This window comes from Pteropus alecto, unplaced genomic scaffold (assembly GCF_000325575.1).
Source record: "Pteropus alecto unplaced genomic scaffold, ASM32557v1 scaffold63, whole genome shotgun sequence".
NCBI lineage: Eukaryota > Metazoa > Chordata > Mammalia > Chiroptera > Pteropodidae > Pteropus > Pteropus alecto.
This window is the reverse complement of record NW_006434897.1, coordinates 1107922-1129142: the sequence shown is the minus strand read 5'-3', so window position 1 is coordinate 1129142 and position 21221 is coordinate 1107922. Positions and strand designations below refer to the sequence as shown.

Genomic DNA, 21221 nt, shown 5'->3' with positions numbered 1-21221 from the left:
GCTTTGGCCTTTGAAATTTATTCATAAATGTTTTAAGTATGGCGACCTGAGTTTTATTGAAGGAATATAACTATATGCATTTCTATTTGCTAACTGAGCTCACAAGATATATATCATAATAAAATGATTTCAGTCTCATTAAAAACTTTGTAGACATTTTACTGGCTGAATAATCTTTCATTATAATAGATGTGCCAAAATTACCTATTATAGTAATTTAACTATTTAGAATGCTTACATTTTTGCCTATTATAAATAAAAGTATGATGAACACATATTCCATATAGTTTTGTCCTCATCTGATTTTCCTAAGATTATATTGCATTCTAATGGTTCAGCGGGTGCCAGAAAGATTAGTTTAAGGAAAGTTTTAACTACTAGTGCCAAAAAAAGGAAAAAGAAAATGAGTTGTGTTATTGGGATGTAATGTGCCTTTCATCCAAAATGCCTTTTTTTCTTGCAACTCTAATGTTTAACATGTAACCAAATATAGAGAGTAATGGGAGGCACAGGTAATGAGGCCTGATTCTCTGGGGTGCAACTGTAAGTCTGCCACTTACTCATTAGGACAAATAATTCACATTCTTTACACCTCAGTTTTCTCATTGGTGAAATGCTACTAATAATAGTCCCTGCCTCGTTGGGATGTTGTGAGAATTAAATGTGGTAAGAATTAATTTATGTAAATCTCTTGGAACCATGCCCAGCACAAAGTAAATGCTCACTGAATGTTTGTAACAGTAACAGCAACATCATCTCAGAGAATATTTCCTAATTTTACATTCTCAAACGTTAGTCTTTTGTTTCTATTTCCATGGCATCCCAAACACTAAAGTTGCTCAAATTACTTCTCAGACTATTCCATACCTGCAAATAAATGCATGGAATGTGCTTTTTTAAAGATTCCTGGAATTGTTTGAATTTTAGTTGTACACGTAAATCACACAGCCTGTGCCTAGATCCATAAATAGCCAGTGGCAGAATTCTTCTGAGCAAAATGTTTTTCATAGATGGTTTGGGGCTTTAATAGCTTTTACCTTCAAGTACAACAGTTATCATGAAGAAATCACTAAAATAAAAAAGGAAGGTGTGGTGTGAACTAATTGGATATATCTCCAGTGGAAAGAGAAAGCTGGCCATCACAATCAGTATCCCAAACCCAAGGTCATTTTCCTACTGCAGCTACACATTATGAGAAGGCTGCAGGAGGGTCTTTCTAAACGCATTCACTTCATTGGAACAGTAAGGCTTTTGGCCCTATTTGGAGTCCCTGCCAACAGCTCGACTGAACCTCACTAGTGATGTCACTAGTGACTCTTGCCTGGAGAAGGCAGGCCTAAGTGCCCTCCTTGGCCTTTTTTTTTAGATGCTCTAGGCCTGTCTTATTATGCCAATGGCAAAAAAGGGAGGATTTAACTGGAAGAAAAGTATACAAAGAGAGGAGTTGCCTCAATATGAGAGTTTCCTCCTACCATTCCCCGAAAGCAGGGTTTTTCAACTTCAGTTCTACTGACATTTGAGACCAAATAACTCTTTCTCATAGCAAGCTGTGCTATGCATTATAGGCCTCTACTCACTGGATTCCAATAGCACAAAATTCATCCTTGTCATGACAACCAAAAATATCACCAGACAAAATTAGCTCCAGGTGAGAACCACTGCTTTAAATCCACACTGTAAAAAATATATAAATAAATAAATAAAGCCACACTGTAATAATGTGTTTCCTTCTACTCCTGGGCTTGGCTGACTGGTGTCATACTCCTCAGAGAGTCATGTGATGAAAGGGGCCTTGAGCACCACCTCTAAGTCTCACTAAACTGTATACAATCTGAAATGGACACCCAGAAGCATAAAAACTATCCACTCTACCGACTTTATGTGGCCAAGGCTCAAATCATGTGTTCCTCAAAAGCTCAATTCCAACTAAAGAAATTTATCTCTTCCTTTCTCTCAAAGTTAACATATTTGTACTATATGTTATTAAAAATTAATATTGAGATAATTATGTGCAATATAAGGTAATTATATCAGTTAAACAATCGATTTTAAAATCATCACTTTTTCTTACATTTTTATAGTGAAAATGTATAGTCTTCAAGGTACATCTTCAAGAATATTAGTCACCTAAAAAATGTGCATTCCTTTAAAAATATGTGTGCATTACTTTAAAAATGTGTATATATTCCGCATTTCTGATAGTCTCAGAGTTACTAAGCTACTTATTTTCTAACAAATTTAGTAAATACTACATAACATTCATGTGGTATTTTCATGCTTTGTGCACAAGCTCAATTTTTTGTGCTACTTTGGTATATATTAATAATGAGTTTATATTGTAAAGTTTATTGTTAATGACAATCACATCTATGTTGTTTCTGTAGAAATTAAACTATCACAGAAATTCACTTACATTGATGTGATTACTGGTATCTGATTTCTAAGAGATTTGCATTATATAGTCCATTTTAATGTAAACTGATGAAATAAGCTCATATTACCTTTTTTACCTTAGAATAGTTCTACTTTGCAAAATTTGTTGAATCTGAAGCCCCCAAATTCGTACTAAACCTAAAATGTCATGTCCTGATTTTAACACTGAAATGTTGCCAAACAATTCCTCCTGTATTAGTTTTAATATTGAGAAAGAATTAAGTCTGGATATGAGATTTTTTAGCTAACTAGTTTGAAATCTTACTGCTTTTTCAGTGTTTTAATTGATTTCTGTCTACTATTATGAAAAACAGTCACATGCAAAAGGGGCCCCTTTATGAAATATATAGTAGCATATATTTGTACTTTTCATTTTCTCTTGCTGTTTATCTGAATATTTCCTTTAGAAGTAATCTTGGCAGATATCTATGTGAACTATAGTTAGTTCATAATTAAAAATTTTTTTTCTTTCCTTGGTTTTTATGAGCTTATAAATGACCCACAGAGAAATGCAATTGAACTATTAATTGGTAGTCATCTGATTTAGGTAGATTTTATATAACAATATTAATGAAAGCTAGCTTTTATTGAGTGTTTGGTGCTAAATGTAACTCTTTCCTAAATTATTTTTATATATTATTTTTATGTAATCCTCCTAGAGATATGAGTTTATTATATATTTATGTATATAATTGTCCCCATACTTTTTAAATTGCCCATTATCCTAACTTCTTGGTCAGTCAGTGTCTTGGGAATATCTTGTCATTGAAAGTGTGTTGTCTAGTGATAAGTATCAGTGAGTTCAAAACATTGCTAGATTTTATGATAAAAATGTTTTTAAAAAATGACATAAAGAAGATGAAGAAAGGAAAAGAGAAGAAGGGGAGAAACAGGAAAAGAATGAGGCTTAACCCGTCTCCAGAAATCTGGTTGAAGCCATGTAACCTAGAAACATGAGACAACAGAATTATGAACTGAGATTAAGATGACATGTAGTCAAGTGTAGATTGTGTAGTGGTGTGTTATAGGAATTTGGAGTTGGAAAAGGTCATCAAGACCTGGGGTTAGCTAGAGAAGCTCTGTGGGCAGTTGATTCTTATCTCAACCTCAAAGGAGGTTAGGATTTGGTTTGGTCTTAAGCAGTTGATTGGCCAGTGATGAACAGATGACATTCCAGGTGGAAGGACAAGCTTGAGAACAGTCCTAGAGATGAGAAAACGCTTCCAGTGAAACAAATACAGTTGATCCAAAGGTTGGAAACTTTCCTGCAATTTTGACATGATTTTTACACAGTTTTAGGAAAAGAATACTGGTCGTATTCACATTCTTTATGGTCTAAAATAAGAGAGCATGTGGGTATTTCTAAAGTTAAAGGGAGCACATAACCTCAGATATAAGCAGTCAGTATACCTGGTATTCATTTGGCATGTGTGTTGTTCACGCTTTCAGAGATATGAGAACTAAAAGGTCGTGTTTTTCCTATTTATTTCCTTAATTAAAAATTTATTAGACCTTATTTTGCTCTACACAGAAAAATACAATAGAAAGTATTAGCAAACTGGTACTGTATTTTGCTTATTGGTAATAAAAATTTTTAGACATCTTTCTGACATTGGTATTTTTTTTATTTCAGTGGGTCTCCACCTTTTATTTTTCTGCCTCTCTCTATTCTTTTCTTCACTTTAGGTTGCAGTCTGATATACTCTCCTAATCTTTACCTACATAAAATGATTATTCTAAGAAGCGTTAGGCCTGGGGAAGATTTATATGAGAATACAGGAGAGGGATATGGGGCTATATATGGTTTGAAAGTTCCCCCTTAAAAATATCAGTATCTCTTCTTCACTGTGCCTTTTGCTATGTAATAATTGCTATGTGCATTTTAAATTCCATACCTAGTTGATTTTTTGGAGTATTAATATGTTAGATTATTAATAAATTAGAATAAATTATTTTAATACCTTATTTTTAAAAATTTTTTTCATTTCTCTTTTTTTAATTTTATTTTCTAGATCCCAAAATCCAGGAGTGCAGGATCTATTCTGTCCCACAGGGTACCACAACCAGAGCTATCCGATGGCATTCCTCAGGTCAGCCTGCGGCTGAGTCGTGGAAAACCCTGTTGGGGTGACATGAAATCAGCAGAGGATGCTAGTGGGACCTCGTTGGTCTCCAGGTTGGCATGTTTCTTTTTTTACGTTACCTATTGCAGTGTAAGTCTACATATGTAGATATGTCCGTATGTATCTAATACTGCGGTCAATAGGATGCAGATCAGTAAAACTTATTTAAAGTTCACTCTAAGTTTTGATAATTTTCTGACTAGTAGTTCTTATTACAGAAGCATTCCTGGTTATATTTTATATTCTGGATTAGAAAAATTAGTTCATTAATCGGACCATGTAAGACTCACAGTTTAAAGTTGGAAGAGTTACTTTTTGGATGCTTTTTCATAGTATATTCAGTGGCCCATAAGATATACAATTATAGTAGACATCACAGTTGTTACTACAACCAACACTCACTAACAAATCTTGAATGTTGGCTTTTAACCATTATGTTGCACATTATACGAAAGCAAATTTCTTTGATATACTTGAAGAAAAAGGCATGCATTTTTTTTAAAATAGGAAAAATGAAGTATGAATTTTATTTACTCATAAAGAATTTTTCCTTTTAAGAATTTTAAAAATTTTTATTATAACTTAAAACCTATTTTTGAAATTTATAAAAATTCCGTTATAAACATAACACAGACCTAGAGAATTGAAAGATATTTAAGATATTAAATAGATAAATAAGATAAAGAACTTACCATTTTGAATTGCTTTATAGAAGAGATGGAGTTTTAGCTGGAATTAAAAAATAAAGATAATTTAAATTAGACAAAAAAGAAGACAAGGCTCTTGTAGATAGGCCAGTTACAAGGCACAGTGGGTATTTGAGAAATAACAGACAAGTGTCATGTGATGAATTAACTGATGATAAAGCTGGGAAGGTGGACTAAGGCCAGGTCATTGAGAACCTTGAATGGCAGCCTGAAGTGTTTTTACATTCAGTCTTTCTTTCACTAAACAAATGTTCAGACTTACCTCTCTTTTCAGGAAGTGCTTTAAGACAAGGGATGCAGCAGTGAACGAAGCCAGCCAAGCCCCTGTGTTTATGGCCCTTACATTCCCACGAGGAAGGCAATAGCAAGACACTTAGAAAAAAATAGAAGAAGGCTTGTGAAAATCATTTCAGCTCTAATAAATGGGAACTTTGAGAAACTAAAGCAGGTTAATGCAACAGACTAACTCAAAGGGAATTTTAGTTTGAGTAGGTGGGGAAGGCCTGAATTGAGACATGAAGGGGGAGGAGGAGAGAGTCTGTGAAGATCAAGGAAAGAGCATTTCTACGCAAAAGAACTGAGGTCAGGAAGCTTGGCTTCTTCCTGCAGGTCATAGGAAGGCAATGGGTGGGGGTATGTGATGAGAGCCATGGCAATTTGGTGTATCAAGAAAAGTAATCTTTCATTGGCATGCAGGATTGGTTGGAAGAGTGAAAGTTTGGGGTTATGGTGTTGATTCCTTCAATGGTTGTTAATCTTTATTGAAATCTAGTTAAGTGGCACTTACTTGCTGGTTTCTGGGGATTCAGAGAATGAGAGAAGTAAATCTTGCATTTAGGAGGACAGAGGACAAGTGAATAAAAATTCAATAATTATCATTAAATACTCATTTACTAAGTGCCTGTTATGTACCAAGCACTGTCAAATGGGCTGGTGAGAACGTCATAAATATGATTCAGGTGCTCTTCTTAAGAAGTTTTGAATACAGTCCACAGGGTGTTGTGTGAAGACGAAAGAAGGACACAGACCATGTTGGGAGATGAGGATCAGAGAAGGTTTTGGAAGGAAGGCAACTTTTGAAGTGAGGCTAGGAGGATGAGTGGAAGTTTACTGAGCAGGGAAATGGAGATAAGGGTGCTCCTGGAAGAAGAAAACGACATGTGCAAGGATGTGCAGGGTGGTGAGGACAACTTGGAGGAGGATAGTAAGTGCAGCCTTAGATTCAGGACATCTGGTGTTTAGAGTGGAGGAGAAGCTAAAGGTGGTTTGAGAGACTAAGCTAAACAGGTCAGCTCATATACATCACATGAAGGAGTTTGAATTTTCTCTTGAAAATGATGGGGAGTGATTGGAGGAATGTAAGAAGGAAAGTAATATAAACAGACTTGTGTTTTATAAAAGATCTGGTGGCAAATGGAAAGAAAGATTAAAGAGAACAGTAAGAGGTGCTAGAAAGGTAGGGAAGAGACTCTGGGGCAGTCCAGTGCAAACTGAGAGCCTCTGTGAAGCCATCGTCACCACTGAGGACAAGGAAATGTGGACAAGTCTTTGTGCCTTGAAGGGAAGAGAGAGGAGGGCTGTTGATTAGAAGAGTGGACTTGGTATAAGAAGGGTTGAATTTTTTGTTTGTTTTGCTTCATTTAGGGTTATTATAATATTTTAATGAATAAAATGTATGCAGATTTGTAAGCATAACAGGTAGAGTTCATGGAGAGAAAGAAGTTAATGTTACAAGCCAGAAAATTATAGAGCAAGGACCCCTCGGAGGGAATTCGGAGTTGAGATAGCTACCTCCTGAGTAAAGCAGGTTGGGCACCTTGTACACAGCTACAAAGGTGTCTTCACGTTGTAGCCTCTGTGATGGAGCGGGCTCCTGGCCTTGTACAGTGCAGTCTTCACCACTGAGGGGGAAGGGTGTCAGTAAAGGAACTAGCCTTGATCAGTGAGGACCAGTTCAGGAAAGAATAAGGGGCACAGATACAAAACACTGGCCCTTTTTAGAGTTTCCTTCTCTGATTTAAAAACCAGGATCAAGTGGCTGGCTGACTGATAAGAGCTAGTATAGTTATCTTCCTAAATTAGTTTGTAAAGAATTATGCCAAGAATACCTCAAGTGAAATAATGAAAAGAAAAATTCAAGTGTTTGTTGTTTATATCATTATTTTTATTCATCCAATCAGAAAAGGAAAGAAAAGTTTCCTGCTTCTAAAGGCAACAAGAAAAGTGCTTTCTGTTTGGATGGTAAATTTGTGTTTCTGAATACAGGTCAAGTAAGATTATAGAAAGAAGGCTCAGCTAACATCGCTCTAGCGACTCTGTTCCTCTGGTCAGCATCTCTCCAGTTAAAACAAATGCATATTAATATTAATGAATTTCTTACATACTTTCCAATTTTGTAAAGTACAGCCTTGAAGAACTTACTTTTTCACATACAGCAGCCTTAAAGGTTTAGATAGAACAGCATCATCCATGTCAAACCTTGCTACCCACCATCACACAAACACTCATTCAACTTCTTGTTTCCATACAAAAATGTAGTGTCTGTTCAGTGATTTTTACTTTTTTACTTTTTCTATATCTCTAATATATTGTGAGACAAATTATCAAAAAACAAGTAGAGATATTAAAATAAATTTAACTAAAAATAAGTTTTAAATCCTTTATGTATCTTTGAAGTAACAGAATAGATATTATGCCAGGTTTCATTTCAAAAATGAACGTATGAAGCTGATTTCATTGGCAGTTACTTTCCAGAACAAGTTATTGGTTAATTTTTGAATTTTAAATAGATTTTTTAAAGTGTATTTTGCACACAGAGACAACTTTCTCTAAATCTTTTCTTTAGACAAGCTTCCACTTTTCCCCTTAACAATTTATTAGTTACCCCACTCTTAAACACAATGGTTGGCAATGTGTATTAAGTGTTATGCCCCTGTTCTCCAATACAATATTTACTTTGGCTTACCAACTTTCTTTTCAAGGAATTGTCACAAAGCATTTAGCTGGGATTTTTCTAATAGTTAGTTAGTTCATCTTAGAAAAAGAAAAAAAACAATAAAGCAAAATGTTTGTCCTATGATCTGGTTTGACCTCTGATCTTGTAAGTTTGGTTTACTTTACAAAACAAAAAAATAACATCATTCTGTTTGCACTTGTTAAAATTAGTGTAACGCATTTATAAATAACATTTTCATTTCAGCAGTTACCATATCAGTTAACAACAAAGATAAAACCAATTAAGTACCTTTGCTACTTAGATTTCCAGAATGTTGAAGTGTCCTATGATTTTTCAACAACAGGTTAAAGGTTGATTTCTAGGGCTCTAGAGAAGTAATTTTTGTCTAACAGTGTGGTTTTGATAACTTTGAATTTTTAGAGTTTAGACCTTGTCCAGTATTTTCCTCCAGATCATTCTTCTTAGTTATAATTCTTACACGTAGTCCCATTTCTTCTTGATATGTAATAGAAATATGAATTATTAGCAGCAAGTGTTCATTATTTTTCTGCTCTTTAAACAGTGGCAGTAAAAATAAAAGCATAGAGGAGTAACACATGTCAAAATGTGATGTTGTGAGAGTCCAAAGAGGAGCTAGATAACATTTATTGCTTATTGGCTGATTAAATAACTTTTTTTCCTATAGTTCTATAATTGTCTAAAATTGTCATTGAGGATATAATTTTATAAGCAATAGTAATTTTTCTAATCTTCATAGAATCTCTTACAATTAAATTGGCTTCATGAGAAAAGCTTCAGGATAAATATCTCTTGATTTTGGTAGAGCTTAGTGGAATGATCTGTTTTATACTGCAGTCCAAACCAAAGACATGCTTAGTGACATGTTCACATCATTTAATAAGAGCATTAGCTAATCCATCTATATTATCTAAAACTGACGGCAATTCCTAAAATACTATTAAAAATTCTTTCTCTGTAACTGTGCATTACTGAAATTCATAATAGACTTAAAAGCATAATTTCTAATCTTTCATGCCTACTTTATTTTTTTAATTCCTTTTTTATTAAATTTTTTGGGGTGACATTGGTTAATAAAATTATATAGGTTTCAAGTATACAATTCAATAATACATCATACGTATATTGCATTGGAAATTTCCCATTTCCTGTATTGTTTCCTCTTCCTGTGATCTCCCTTCCTGCCAAGTGATCTCCAAGTCTCCCTTGCCAGTGGCTCCCCTTCTTTCTACTGTCCCTTCCACAGCTAATCTAGTGTTAGAATGATGATTTTCAAATCACTAATTTGGACCTGAACCTGTAAAAGTTTCCATTGCCTGCCAGCCATTCCCATTTCAGCCTTTACTATAGTCACTATGCCCAAACACAATTCATTTTCTCTTCTTTCCCTCCCAGCTTGACTATGTGATTCATTCTCTCAAACCTTTTATATAATCACTCACCAGATCTTGTCAGTATTTCCAGCACCCCTTTCCATATTTCCCTTCCCCTCTCCCAATAATCTCAACTCTAGGCCTCCATCACCTTGTGGTTATATAATTGCTACATATTCTGCATTCCACTTACCTACCGGATTCATTTTCTTCACACAAGTTGGTCCTGTGTCTCTGTCTTCAACTCTTAACTCTATATAATGATCTGTATCTCCTGTCCAGAATACTCTACTGAGCCATACTCATATGTCACCCTAACCAACACCTTGTCAGTCTAGTCCCTCAGATACCTCAGATTCTTCCATTGCCCTGTACCTATCTTTGACAATCTTAACTCTCTTTATTTTACCTCATCATTACCCCACTCCTTACCACCTCTGCAGACACAGAAGTATAAACATCATATTCCTGCTCAGAATTATTTAGTGGCTGACTGTGCCCAGCCTACAAAACACTTCTTGTTCTGTCTTCTACCTGTCTTTGCCTCCCTCTTCCCTCAACTCTATGTCTGCCTTCTTCTCATACCTACAACCACCACAGAACCCACACTTTCCAGGACTATCTTGGTTCCAGATATCCTCTTCAAAATTACATCATGTGTCAGATTTTGTCTTCATATTCATTTTAAAAGTTATAGAGCAAGATGACACAAAATGGAAGGTCCCCTATTTGTATCCCCCTGCAATAATAACTTGACAGCCATCCATAGACAAAGATACCTTTGTGACAGCTTTGAGCTCCAGGTAAGAGGTTGTAAAACCCTAGTAGAGCCCAAGACTAAGGAGGGCAATTTTGAGAAGGCATGCCCACCCATGGTGGCAGGTTCATAAATGTGGTTTCATATCATGGCTACAGACCTGGAAACAGCCCCATTCCCCTGTAGATTCAGCCTTAGCCCTATTTGGAATTGGGCTGCCACCAGCTCCAAGGACCACGGAGGAGCCATGACCACCTGTTGCCTTGGGTAATAGGACCACTAACATCAGTCCCAGCCGCTCCAAGGACCACGGAGGAGCCATGACCACCTGTTTGTTGCCTTGGGTAATAGGACCACTGACATCAGTCCCAGCTGTGGACCCTGAAGGGGCCAGTGACCTGACTCTGGCCGTGCACAGCCTTAGTCTGAAATCCTTAGTCTGAAATCCTTTCCTACCAAAGGACGCAGCAAGAGACACACCCATCCATGTCTCCAGAGGCAGGCCCAACGTGGTAATAGGCCCACTGTCTTCAGACCCTGAAGCAGACTCTTTTCCCAATGCCAGCCTGACCAAGGTCCTGGAGGCAGTCTCATCATCCCAGGGACCAGGCAGGACCCATGCCTGCCTAAGCCCATGATAACAGGTCCTCCAACCACAGACCCAGCTTCAGTCACATGACCTGGCTTCAACTCTGCTTAACTGAGATCCCAGAGGCAATTCCATCAGCCCCGGGGCCAAATAGAAGGTTTTTGCCTGCTAAAACCAGTCTGTAATACTGTAATGGTGGTATGTAAATCACTTAATCCTAGTGTAAAAGTTAAAAGACAAGTATTGAAAAATAACTATAGCTAATGGATACACAATATAAAAAATGTAAAGTATAACATCAATAGCATAAAATGTCAGGGCAAGGGAGAATTGAAATTGTAAAGTTTTTGTATGCAATTAAAGTTAAGTTATTAGCTCAAAATAGACTGTTAAAACTGTAAAATGGTTTATGTAAGCCTTATGGCTACCACAAAGAAAAAACCTCTAATAGATATAAAAGAGAGAAAGAGAAAGAAATCAAAGTATACCGCTACAAAAATATCAACAAATCACAAAGACAAAGACAGGAAGAAACAAAACAACTGCAAAACAGAAAACAGTTACCATGAAGACACAACTAAATGGAAAGCGATCCCGTGCTCATGAATTGGAAGAATCAATATTGTTAAAATGTCTATACTACTCAAAGAGATAGACTCAATGCAATCCCTATCAAAATTTTAGTGGCATTTTTCACAGAAATAGAAGAAAAAAAATCCCTAAAATTTATATGGAACCACGAAATAGGAACCACTCAGCAATCTGGAGAAAGAACAAAGCTGGAGGTATCACACCTCCTGTTTTCAAACTATATGACAATGCTATGGTCATATAAAGAGTGTGCTGTTGACATAAAACAGCACATACCAATGGGACAGAATAGAGAGCCCAGAAATAAACCCATGCATATACAGTCAACTATTTTTTGAAAAGGACACCAAGGATACACAGTGGAGAATGGATAGTCTTTTCAGTAAATGGTGGAAAAACTAGATACCCACACACAAAAGAAGGAAATTGGACCCCTGTTTTACACCATACTCAAAAATTAACTCAAAATGGATTAGACAATCATGCTAAGTGAAATAAGCCAGACAGAAAAAGTTGAAAATCACATAACATCACTTATATGTGGTATATAAGCCTAAAAGCAACAAACGAACAGGACAAACAAACAGACTCATGGACATGGACAATAGACTGGTGGTTACCAGAGCGGAGGTAGATGGAGTAAAAAGGGTCAAATATGTAGTGACAGAAAGAAACCTAACTATAAGAGGTAAATACACAATGTAAATGTATACGTGTCTTACTGTTAAAATGTTCAGCCGAAACTTACCAGATTTCATGAACCAATGTCACCATAAAAAATGAATTAATTAAAAATTAATTAATTTTTAAAAATTGATTAAAGACCTAAATGTAAGTCCTGAAACTACAACTCCTAGAAAAATACATTGAGGAAAAGTTTCTTGACGTTGGTCTTAGAATGACTTTTGATATGATTTTTATGATACAGAAACAAAGGCAACAAAAACAAAACAAGTGGGATATGGTCTCATTTATCTAAACATAATCTAAAAAAGTTCAACTCATAAAAGCAGAATGTAGAACAGTGGTTTCCAGGGTCTGTGGAGTGGGAGAAATGGGGGAGATGCTGGTCAGAGGGTACAAATTTTCAGTTATAAGACGAAATAAGTTCTGGATACAGCATGGCGACTATACTTGACAATACTGTATTTTATACTTGAAGTTAACTGAGAGTAGATCTTAATGTTTTCACCACAAAAACAAAATCATAATTGGATGATGGATGTGTTAATTTACCCAATTGTAATGATTTTACAGCATACATATGTGTCAAATCATCACATTTTATACCTTAAATATATACAATTTGTATTTGTTAATGTGCCTCAATAATGTTGGAAAAATTATAACTCCATATATAACATTTTTTTGTCTATGTCATAGTTTTGTCAGGTAGGCCTGTAAAAGCATTTCATATCTGAAAAATAACCTCGGAAGGAGAAACCATGATTCTAAAAGAAAGGTTATTCATTTCACAAATAGTTATTGATTTAGGTGAGTTATCCAAGGTTACATATTTAGTTGACAGGCTGAGATTAATATGTCTTCTGATTATTTAACAGTTATTTCCTACCTGTCTTCTACCTTGAGTTACTTTATTCTTTCGTTTGCTTATATTTCTGTCTTCTACCTGATTATGACTCCGGAGAGAGGAACTGTTTTTTGGGTTTTTTGTTTGTTTGTTTTTGCATCCATGGCAGTACCTAGTAGGCTTATACTTCGGTGCTGCAGCCGTAGTCGTTTTTGTTGTTACATTATGAACTGTGCTCAATATGGATTTAAATTCCACTATCTTTGTCTAGTTGACCTAGACTTAGTAGAAGTTGAGATTTGATTCTAAAATTGTAAAATTTTGTGTCATTTCTCTCTGTTATGGTCTTTGTAAAGCGCTCACCCAAGGAAACCCTATACTGCTCTCCCTTAGAGATGTCATAGGAGTCAGGACAGCTATGCCCTGTCATTGTCTCCACTTAATCCCTGTGCCATCTCCCCATGGGGGTTTTGACCTTTATGCTGCACTTCTCTCAGAAATGTGCTGCTTATTTATATAAGAGAAATTTGTTGTTTTCGGAGGCTCATAGCATCTCTACAACTCTCTGCCCTCGAGGCAGAAAGTATGAGCCCTATAATGTTCGGCAACAACATTTCATATTTTAGTCACATATTATGGTAGTGTGTTTTACAAGATTCAGACTTTCAATGATATTAATAGTGAATCAATATTCAGCAATATTAACTGTGCCCATTGTCCCTCAAGTTATCCAATCTATTAACTTCTGCATTTAAATGACTTTCTTCGTTTCTGAAGTCTATCCAGCAACAGAAAGTAGTTGTAAGTGCCCTGTGTTTGTACTTCATAAAAGGCACTCCAGTTACTTCCTGAACATGTGTTTGTTCCCTCTAGTGTTTAGCTCTCTGATACTTGAAGCCAAGTTTCAGAATTTCTAACTAAGTAGTGAAGATTAAATGAAATTAGGATTCTTAGCTACGAGATTCAGAACCATATCATGTACAATATAATTAGAAAAAAATGCCAAATATTATAAATGTGCTGCTGACACTGCAGGGTTTGCTGCAACAGCTCCCATAGGAGGAAAGGAGAGTTTTAAACTGCCTTGTGAAAAACTTAATGGTAAGGCTCACCATACAGTCCCCTGACAGAGCTACCATTTTCTGAAGTTTTCCTATTCCCTGGCCTTCATAAATAAAGATTTATAGAAAATAAAAGGTTTGAAAAGGCCCCAAGGTCCCAGACTGGATTAGAAAAAATACCTACCTCTATCTGTACAGTTTTCTAAGTTTTTAATCTGTTCTTAACCACCACTAGCTCCCATGATAAATATTCCAAGGTCTTTCTGGGTAAGCTATTTCTTAGAAGCTGAATATCTAATAAAAATATTTTTCAGTATTTCATTTCACTCTCCTTTGATTCTTATAGCTTAAAATGAAAGTCTCTTTGAGTATTTTGAGTATTAAAGAACAAACAATTCTCTACGCATTCACCAAAATCTGCTACTCAGTACAATTCCTCTATCAAAATTTTAACGTTTCACTGGGATCTAAACTTCAGTTAAAAAATTTTTTTTTCTAGTTTGTTTACAGTATGAGTGGTTGAAGAAAGAAAAGGTAAGTAAGGGTAAGGAAATTTATTATCATATTTGCCAATCATTTCTAGTAGCATATAGATCACTAGAGTATATCTGGATTGCCGTAGTCTTAATCGAATTAATTTTAGTAATTCAAAGTCAACAAACTCTTAGTGGGCACATTCTATGTACTGCACATTTTGCACTGGGCCCTGAGAAGCCAGAGAGAACTAAGACAGGTCTCTAATCTTTAGGAGTCTCTCAGCCCATTGAGAGAAGCTTATATGTGGTTAACAAAAATATGTAATGCAGGAGGTTTAAAAATGCCATTACAGAGGTGCTATAAAAGCAAAGAAAACTCATTGGATAAAATTCAGGGGATTCAAGGCCTTTATAAACCTGGCTCAACCTACCTTCCTGACTTCTGCTTTCTTTATGCTATACCTAGGCTACATTACAACCTCATTATTTCATACCTCTGTTACCTTACTGACGTTATCCCCTTTATCTGGAGTGCCCTTGTCTGACTTTGTCAGTGGTCAATTAAATTTCATCTTCTCTATGTAGTTCCCTCTATTGTCATTTTAGGTAAATAGAATCATGCAGTGTATGTCCTTTTGTGTTTGCCTTCTTTCACTTAGCATATGTCTTGAAGGTTCATCCATATTATACCATATATCAGTTTCATTACTTTTTATGGCTAAATAATATTCTACTGAACATTTTATCTGTTCATCAGTTTTTGGACATTTGGGTGCTTCCTATTTGGGGCTACTACTGAATAATGCTAGTATGAACATTTGTGTACAAGTTTTTCAATGGACATGTTTTCACTTCCGTTGAGTATATGCCCAGGGGTGAAATTGCTGGGTCATATGGTAACTCTACGTTTAACTTTTTGAGGAACCATAAACTGTTTCTCAAAGCAGCTGCTCCATTTTGTAGTCCCACCAGCAATGTCTGATGTATCCAGTTTCTCTACATCCTCACCAATACTTGCTGTCTTTTTTTTTTCATTATAATCATCCTGCTGAGTATAGAATTCTATCTTATTGCAGTTTTGATTTGTATTTCCCTAATGACTAATGATATTGAGCATCTTTTCATGTGTTTATTAGTCATTTGTACATCTTCTTTGTAGAAATGTCAATTCAAATCCTTGACTTGGCAATTATATCTTCACTCATTCAGGACAAAATCTCTTGAATGGGAGAATCCAAAAGGGTAGCATATGAGAAGACTTCACAGGCTATGCTTTGTTTAGATGGGTGGATATGGGGTCTACAGGGGATTCCTGGCTAGGAGAAATGCTGAAATACAAGCAAGCAGGAAAGCACAGCATGACAGTGGGTAAGGACAGTTTGGCCAGTATGGACACCCAGTTCATAAGAGAGAGACAGTGATATAGTGAAGCAGAAGGGCCCTGGGTGTGTGTGTGGAGAATTCGGATTTAGCTTTCTAAACTATGAAGAACAATGGAAGCTTTTTGACATTGTTAAAGCAGTGTTTTGAGAAGATCAATTCTGTACAATCAATTTAGTGTGGGAAATACCAAATGTATTAGAGAGAAAAAGCTGTAATCCAGAGGTTAACTAATAAAATTTTAAACTGGGGACGGGATAGGGTGAGGAGCATGGTAAAGAACAGGTGATGGTAGTGGACGAATGGACAGGAAAAGAAGGGAGAATGTTATCTCATTTCAACTTTTCTTAGTAATAGTATCCATTCAGTTATTCGGTTTGGCCAAATTCTATATTGTTTATCTGTTTTATATAGAGTGCTTTGAAGTCTAGGATGATATTATTTCCAGAAGTACTCATATTTATTCAAAATTATTTTACTAGGCTATTTTCAGACTTCTAAAGTTGGATCGATTTATGTTTCAGAGTTGTCTTTCTGAAGTTATATTTTGGAAAATTATTGTGGAATTATAATGCATTTTCAGTGCCTTTTCTTTATCTGTTTAAATAATGAATCAATCATATTGCCTATTTGGGGTGACTATTGGTTTTATTAGCTTTATTAATTTATAAGTCCAGTTTACTTCCTAAAGTTTGTTGGTTTCTTTATTCTAATAATGCTCTATAATGAATAGCATTAGAAAGAGAAGATGTAATACATTCACAATTATTTAATGCAACGAGTTCAGTTCTCTCAGACATTGACTTTAAAAGGATTTTTTAAAAAATCAGTTCACTTAAAATGCTCTAGTAATATTGACACTTTAAGGCACCACCACTGTGATCTCTTTTTTTTAATGTGACTTATTCTTGGTAACACAAATAATCACTACTTCCTCTTATTTTGCTTTTAAGTATGCTTTCACTTACTCATATGTTAGGTTGCTTCAGAGGAAAGCATGCTGCTTTCTGTTGAGGTAAATAGATTTTACTAGACAGTGTACTGATATTGAGAGATTTTGTGCTTCTGCTTAGTATTTCATGTCTCAGAAGTATGAAGTTTATTTTATGTTTTTGGGATACAGAAACAGCCAACCGGTTATCCTATCACACAAAACAATTTTGACATTTCTCTAAGGAAGCCTGCTGAAGCCTGCTTCTCCTCTGCTTGAAAATAACACTGGGACAATCTAGGGCCGCTGATCTCAGGTGTGGTAGCAGCTGTTGTATGGGACATGACTTATTTTATGAGAACAGAAACACTATTATCTGGACTCCCTAGGGAGATTTGGAGAAAGTCATGCCCAGGGAGTCCCATTCCAGGAAAATGTGCTTGAGCACTTACTTATTGGCCGTGATCACTAACTGAGATTCCATCTGGCAAAAATATGGATTATTCCCTGTCCCAGAATGTCGGAGAACAATTACGTAAGTTGCCTCAAAGAATTTATTTTTAACCACTTTTTATGGAAGAACAACTTAACAGTTATAAGAAATTTACTTTTTTAAAAAATAAAGTTTCTGTATGAATTTTTATATCTGTGTATTCATGTACCGTAATTTATAATTACTTGTCTTTTGATTTGAAGTCATAACTCAGGTTTTTTCGTGGTAAATGTTTTGAACCTTTTTCTATATTAGAAACATTGGAACCGGTTAGTGAAATCAAAGCCGTCAATGGGGTGAGGAAGGGAACCCTGAATAGTGCTCACCAGCTGTCGAGGTCTTTAAACCTTGTCTCACTGTTAGCAGCGTTCTCCTCTGTCTCTCTCCGGCAGCTCTTTGGGATTTAGAATCGGAATAAATGAACCCTTTGAGCTATTTGAGAATCCAGCAAAGCTAATCAGGTATATTTTAAGGAAATAAGCCCACGCACAGTTTTAAAAGTGAAATCCATCATCAGAATTAAAGAGGCGTGTATTTGGAAAAACAATTACATGACTTCTGTCTCTATGGGATTTTTTTCGGCAGTCTTCTCATATATAGACTAGATAAGTCTAATAAATCACTGAGAGAACATTTTAATTATGTTGATTTTATTTTTTATTTTGGCTTTAAGTAAAGCAACCATATTTCTGGTGTTACTGAAGAAAGTAGTTTATCTAACTTGAAATTCCTTATTCATATTATCATGAGCCTGTTCTGAATGTCACTGTTTTGCTTTCTAAGATAAATCTTTTATAAGATTTTATAATTATTCTTTAAGCTAAGAAATACCGTAGGTTTTTTTAAACATAAAAACAACTGACAACTCACCTACCATTTCCATGTATTAATTTCTTAAGAGGAATACAATTCAGAATACAACTTCAAACTTGATTTCCCATCTCTTTCTTTCCACCTTCCTCTTTTCCCTCAACACCCCACCCCAACTACTTCCTTCCCCATTGCAACTATAACTGTGTTCTACCACTACACTCACGTGCATGTACACACACACACACACACACACACACACACACACACACACACACACACAGTGTTGACTCAGAATGGCAAAGAGGTTTGTTCTGGTTCAGTGTATGTTTTGGTTCAGATAGCCATCATAAGACTGTATAGACTTTATAAATATATGTATATGCATTCATCTAAATATAAACCTCAGACCAAAAGAAAAGATTTATTTCCTGTAAAAAATCGATAATGTGTTATTGATGGGTAACTTTAATATTTATCTTTAAAAGCTTCTTTATAGTGGAAACAATGGCGTTCAAATGCCAACTTCATGTCAGCCTCTTAAAAACTGAGCACACTCACGTTAGTTAACTTTTCATTTTCACATTTATGAAAATGAGCACAGCATAAATAAATGCTAGTTGCCTTATGTAGAGCACCCTCCTGTTCCTTTGCCCTCTTATCGTTTTGATATTTGTTGTTGGGGATGATGATGGTGGTGATGTCCGGTGATGAGCCCTGGAGTTCACTAGTGTTCTAACACAGATTGCCAGGTAACAAGTTTAATCGGGAGCCGGTGCAGCAGCACCAGAGTTTCTACATTATACATACCCTAAAAATCTTGGCTTCATGATTATGAAAAGCTCATATCAGATTTAGTCATTACCATTTAAGAATACTCTTTTGTGGAAGGCTCCTTAATGCATTTTACAAGGATTAATAAAAATCTGAGGAAGAAACCTTGCCTGAGAAGCACCTTCTTACCAAACCCATAAGAAATAAATAATTTTAATATATCATTTGTCTTAGGAAACAAATCAATCTGATTTTAAAACAATATAGGAAAACAAATTACTGCAGCCAAGGAATGCTCTTGGTTTGTTGGTTGTTTCAAGTTGATATTGAAATTAAATGAAGCCACATCATTTTTGGAGCAGTCGTTGCTCTTGATAGCACAAGAGCAAACACATATGTTACCAAACACTTGGAATTTGCTGAAATAGTTATGTAAGAAAATTAGACGTCTGCAAGCCAGCTGAAGTGTGGAAAAGGAAATAGACAACCTAGGAGAAATGTAAAATGCTTAAAAGGTTTCGGAAGTTTTAGATAGAATCTTAATTTTTACGTATCTATAATTGCACATCAACAGTTTATTTCTTTAGTCAAATATTAGTTATCATTATCCTTTATTTGAACCTACCCGAGGCATCTATTTTATCCTAAGTGTAGGCCTACAATGGGAATTGTTTAAAAGTGGATAGAAATATTGCTTGATAAAGTAAAATTTAATCAAAGGAGCTTTGCTTGGGTCTCTGGAAGAGTAATTGATTTATCATTTAATTCATTCAACACTTGCTGAGTGTCCTGTATAATGACTGCAGAAAAGATACAGTTCTTGTCCTGGAGAACTTACATTCTAATAGAGATATAATACATAGATTTATATAATAATAAAATTGTGGGGAAAAATAAATATCATAAGAGATACAAAGGGCTATCTAAGTTAAAAGGGGAAAAAGATTTCTTCCAACTGGCCTAAGCCCGAGGTATGCGTAGAATTTTGCCAGAAGAAAATGGAATGGGAAAATATTTCAGACAGAAGGAATAGCATGAACAAATGTTTGGGATAGAAAAGTTCAGAGCAGATTTCAAAATAGTGTCCAGGTATATCTGGAATGGTTTCCTCGGGAAGTATAACAACAGAACTAGGAATAAATTGGGGTTAATTGGTGGAGAGTCTTAATCATCATATACAAAGAATTGGGGTACATTTAAGGAGTAGTTGGGAGCTATTGAAGTTTTAGAGCAGAGGAGTGAGTGACAAGATCATAATCACAGTAGGAAATTTAATAGTGAAATGTACACATTGGAGTTTGGCAAATGGAAGATCGATCATTTGAAGGTTATCATAATACTGTAGATGACCAAGGCTGACTGATTAAAGAGATATGACGGAACAGCCAACAGATCTGGTTAAGGAGAGGAAGGAGAGGAGTAAAGATGACTCATGCTTTGAATCTGATTCATAAAGAGAATAATAACATCATTAACAAGAAGGGTCAGGAGGAGGAGAAATTTGAGAACTAGATGATATGAGGCTTTGAGAGTGTTGATTAGGGTGATACTAATAATTATTGAGCACTTATATGCTGGCACTATTCTATGTGTTTTACATGCATGACCTCATTTATTCCTCAGAGCAACTTGAGGCTCTTTACAGCCTGCTCAAGTTTGTACTGTCTGTCTGTGGTAGAATCGGGATCCAGTCCCCAGGAGCCTAATTCCAGAGCACAATTTATTAAGCCCTAATAGAATGCCTGTACTGAATAGTGTTGGGCTAGAAAGTGAAGTAGAGGAGGAGGGGTTAAAGGAGAAGGAAAGACAAATGAAAAAAGGAGGATGGAGTAATCAGGGACATTTGGGGAATTTCCAAGAAGATCACAGAGAACCAAAGACTTTCAGAAAACTGAAGGTGAGTGTTTCCAAAAAGTTAAGAGCAAGAGGGGGGTCTAAGAAAAGGCATTTTAGATTTCGTGGCCAAATGAGCATTAGAAGCCTTAAAAGCAGTTTCAGGAAAGTGGTGAAGTCTTTAGTTCATTGGCATGGGGTGGAGGAGTAAGTAATTTATGAGGAAGTGGAAGCAACAAAAGGTAGGCTTTGGGGACGTCTAGTACCAAATTTACTCATCAATAGAATAGATATTATGGTATATAATAGTGATTTTCTAACTCAAGCCATTAATTGAAGTGTTAAGATATAAAAGGCATTTTGAAAAATAAAAAGCCATATATGA

The 21221-nt window shown here is 35.6% G+C and overlaps 1 protein-coding gene across 4 annotated transcripts in view; it reads left to right on the top strand.

Annotated features, from left to right (window-relative positions):
• The window catches only part of FAM13A (family with sequence similarity 13 member A), a 240562-nt gene that overhangs the window by 125042 nt on the left and 94299 nt on the right, over positions 1-21221 (top strand). For all 4 annotated transcript variants that reach the window (XM_015588464.2, XM_015588465.2, XM_006910727.3 and 1 more), the window contains one exon: positions 4446-4609. In XM_015588464.2, the coding sequence (XP_015443950.1) occupies positions 4446-4609 (164 nt within the window). The remainder of the gene's footprint in view (positions 1-4445; positions 4610-21221) is intronic.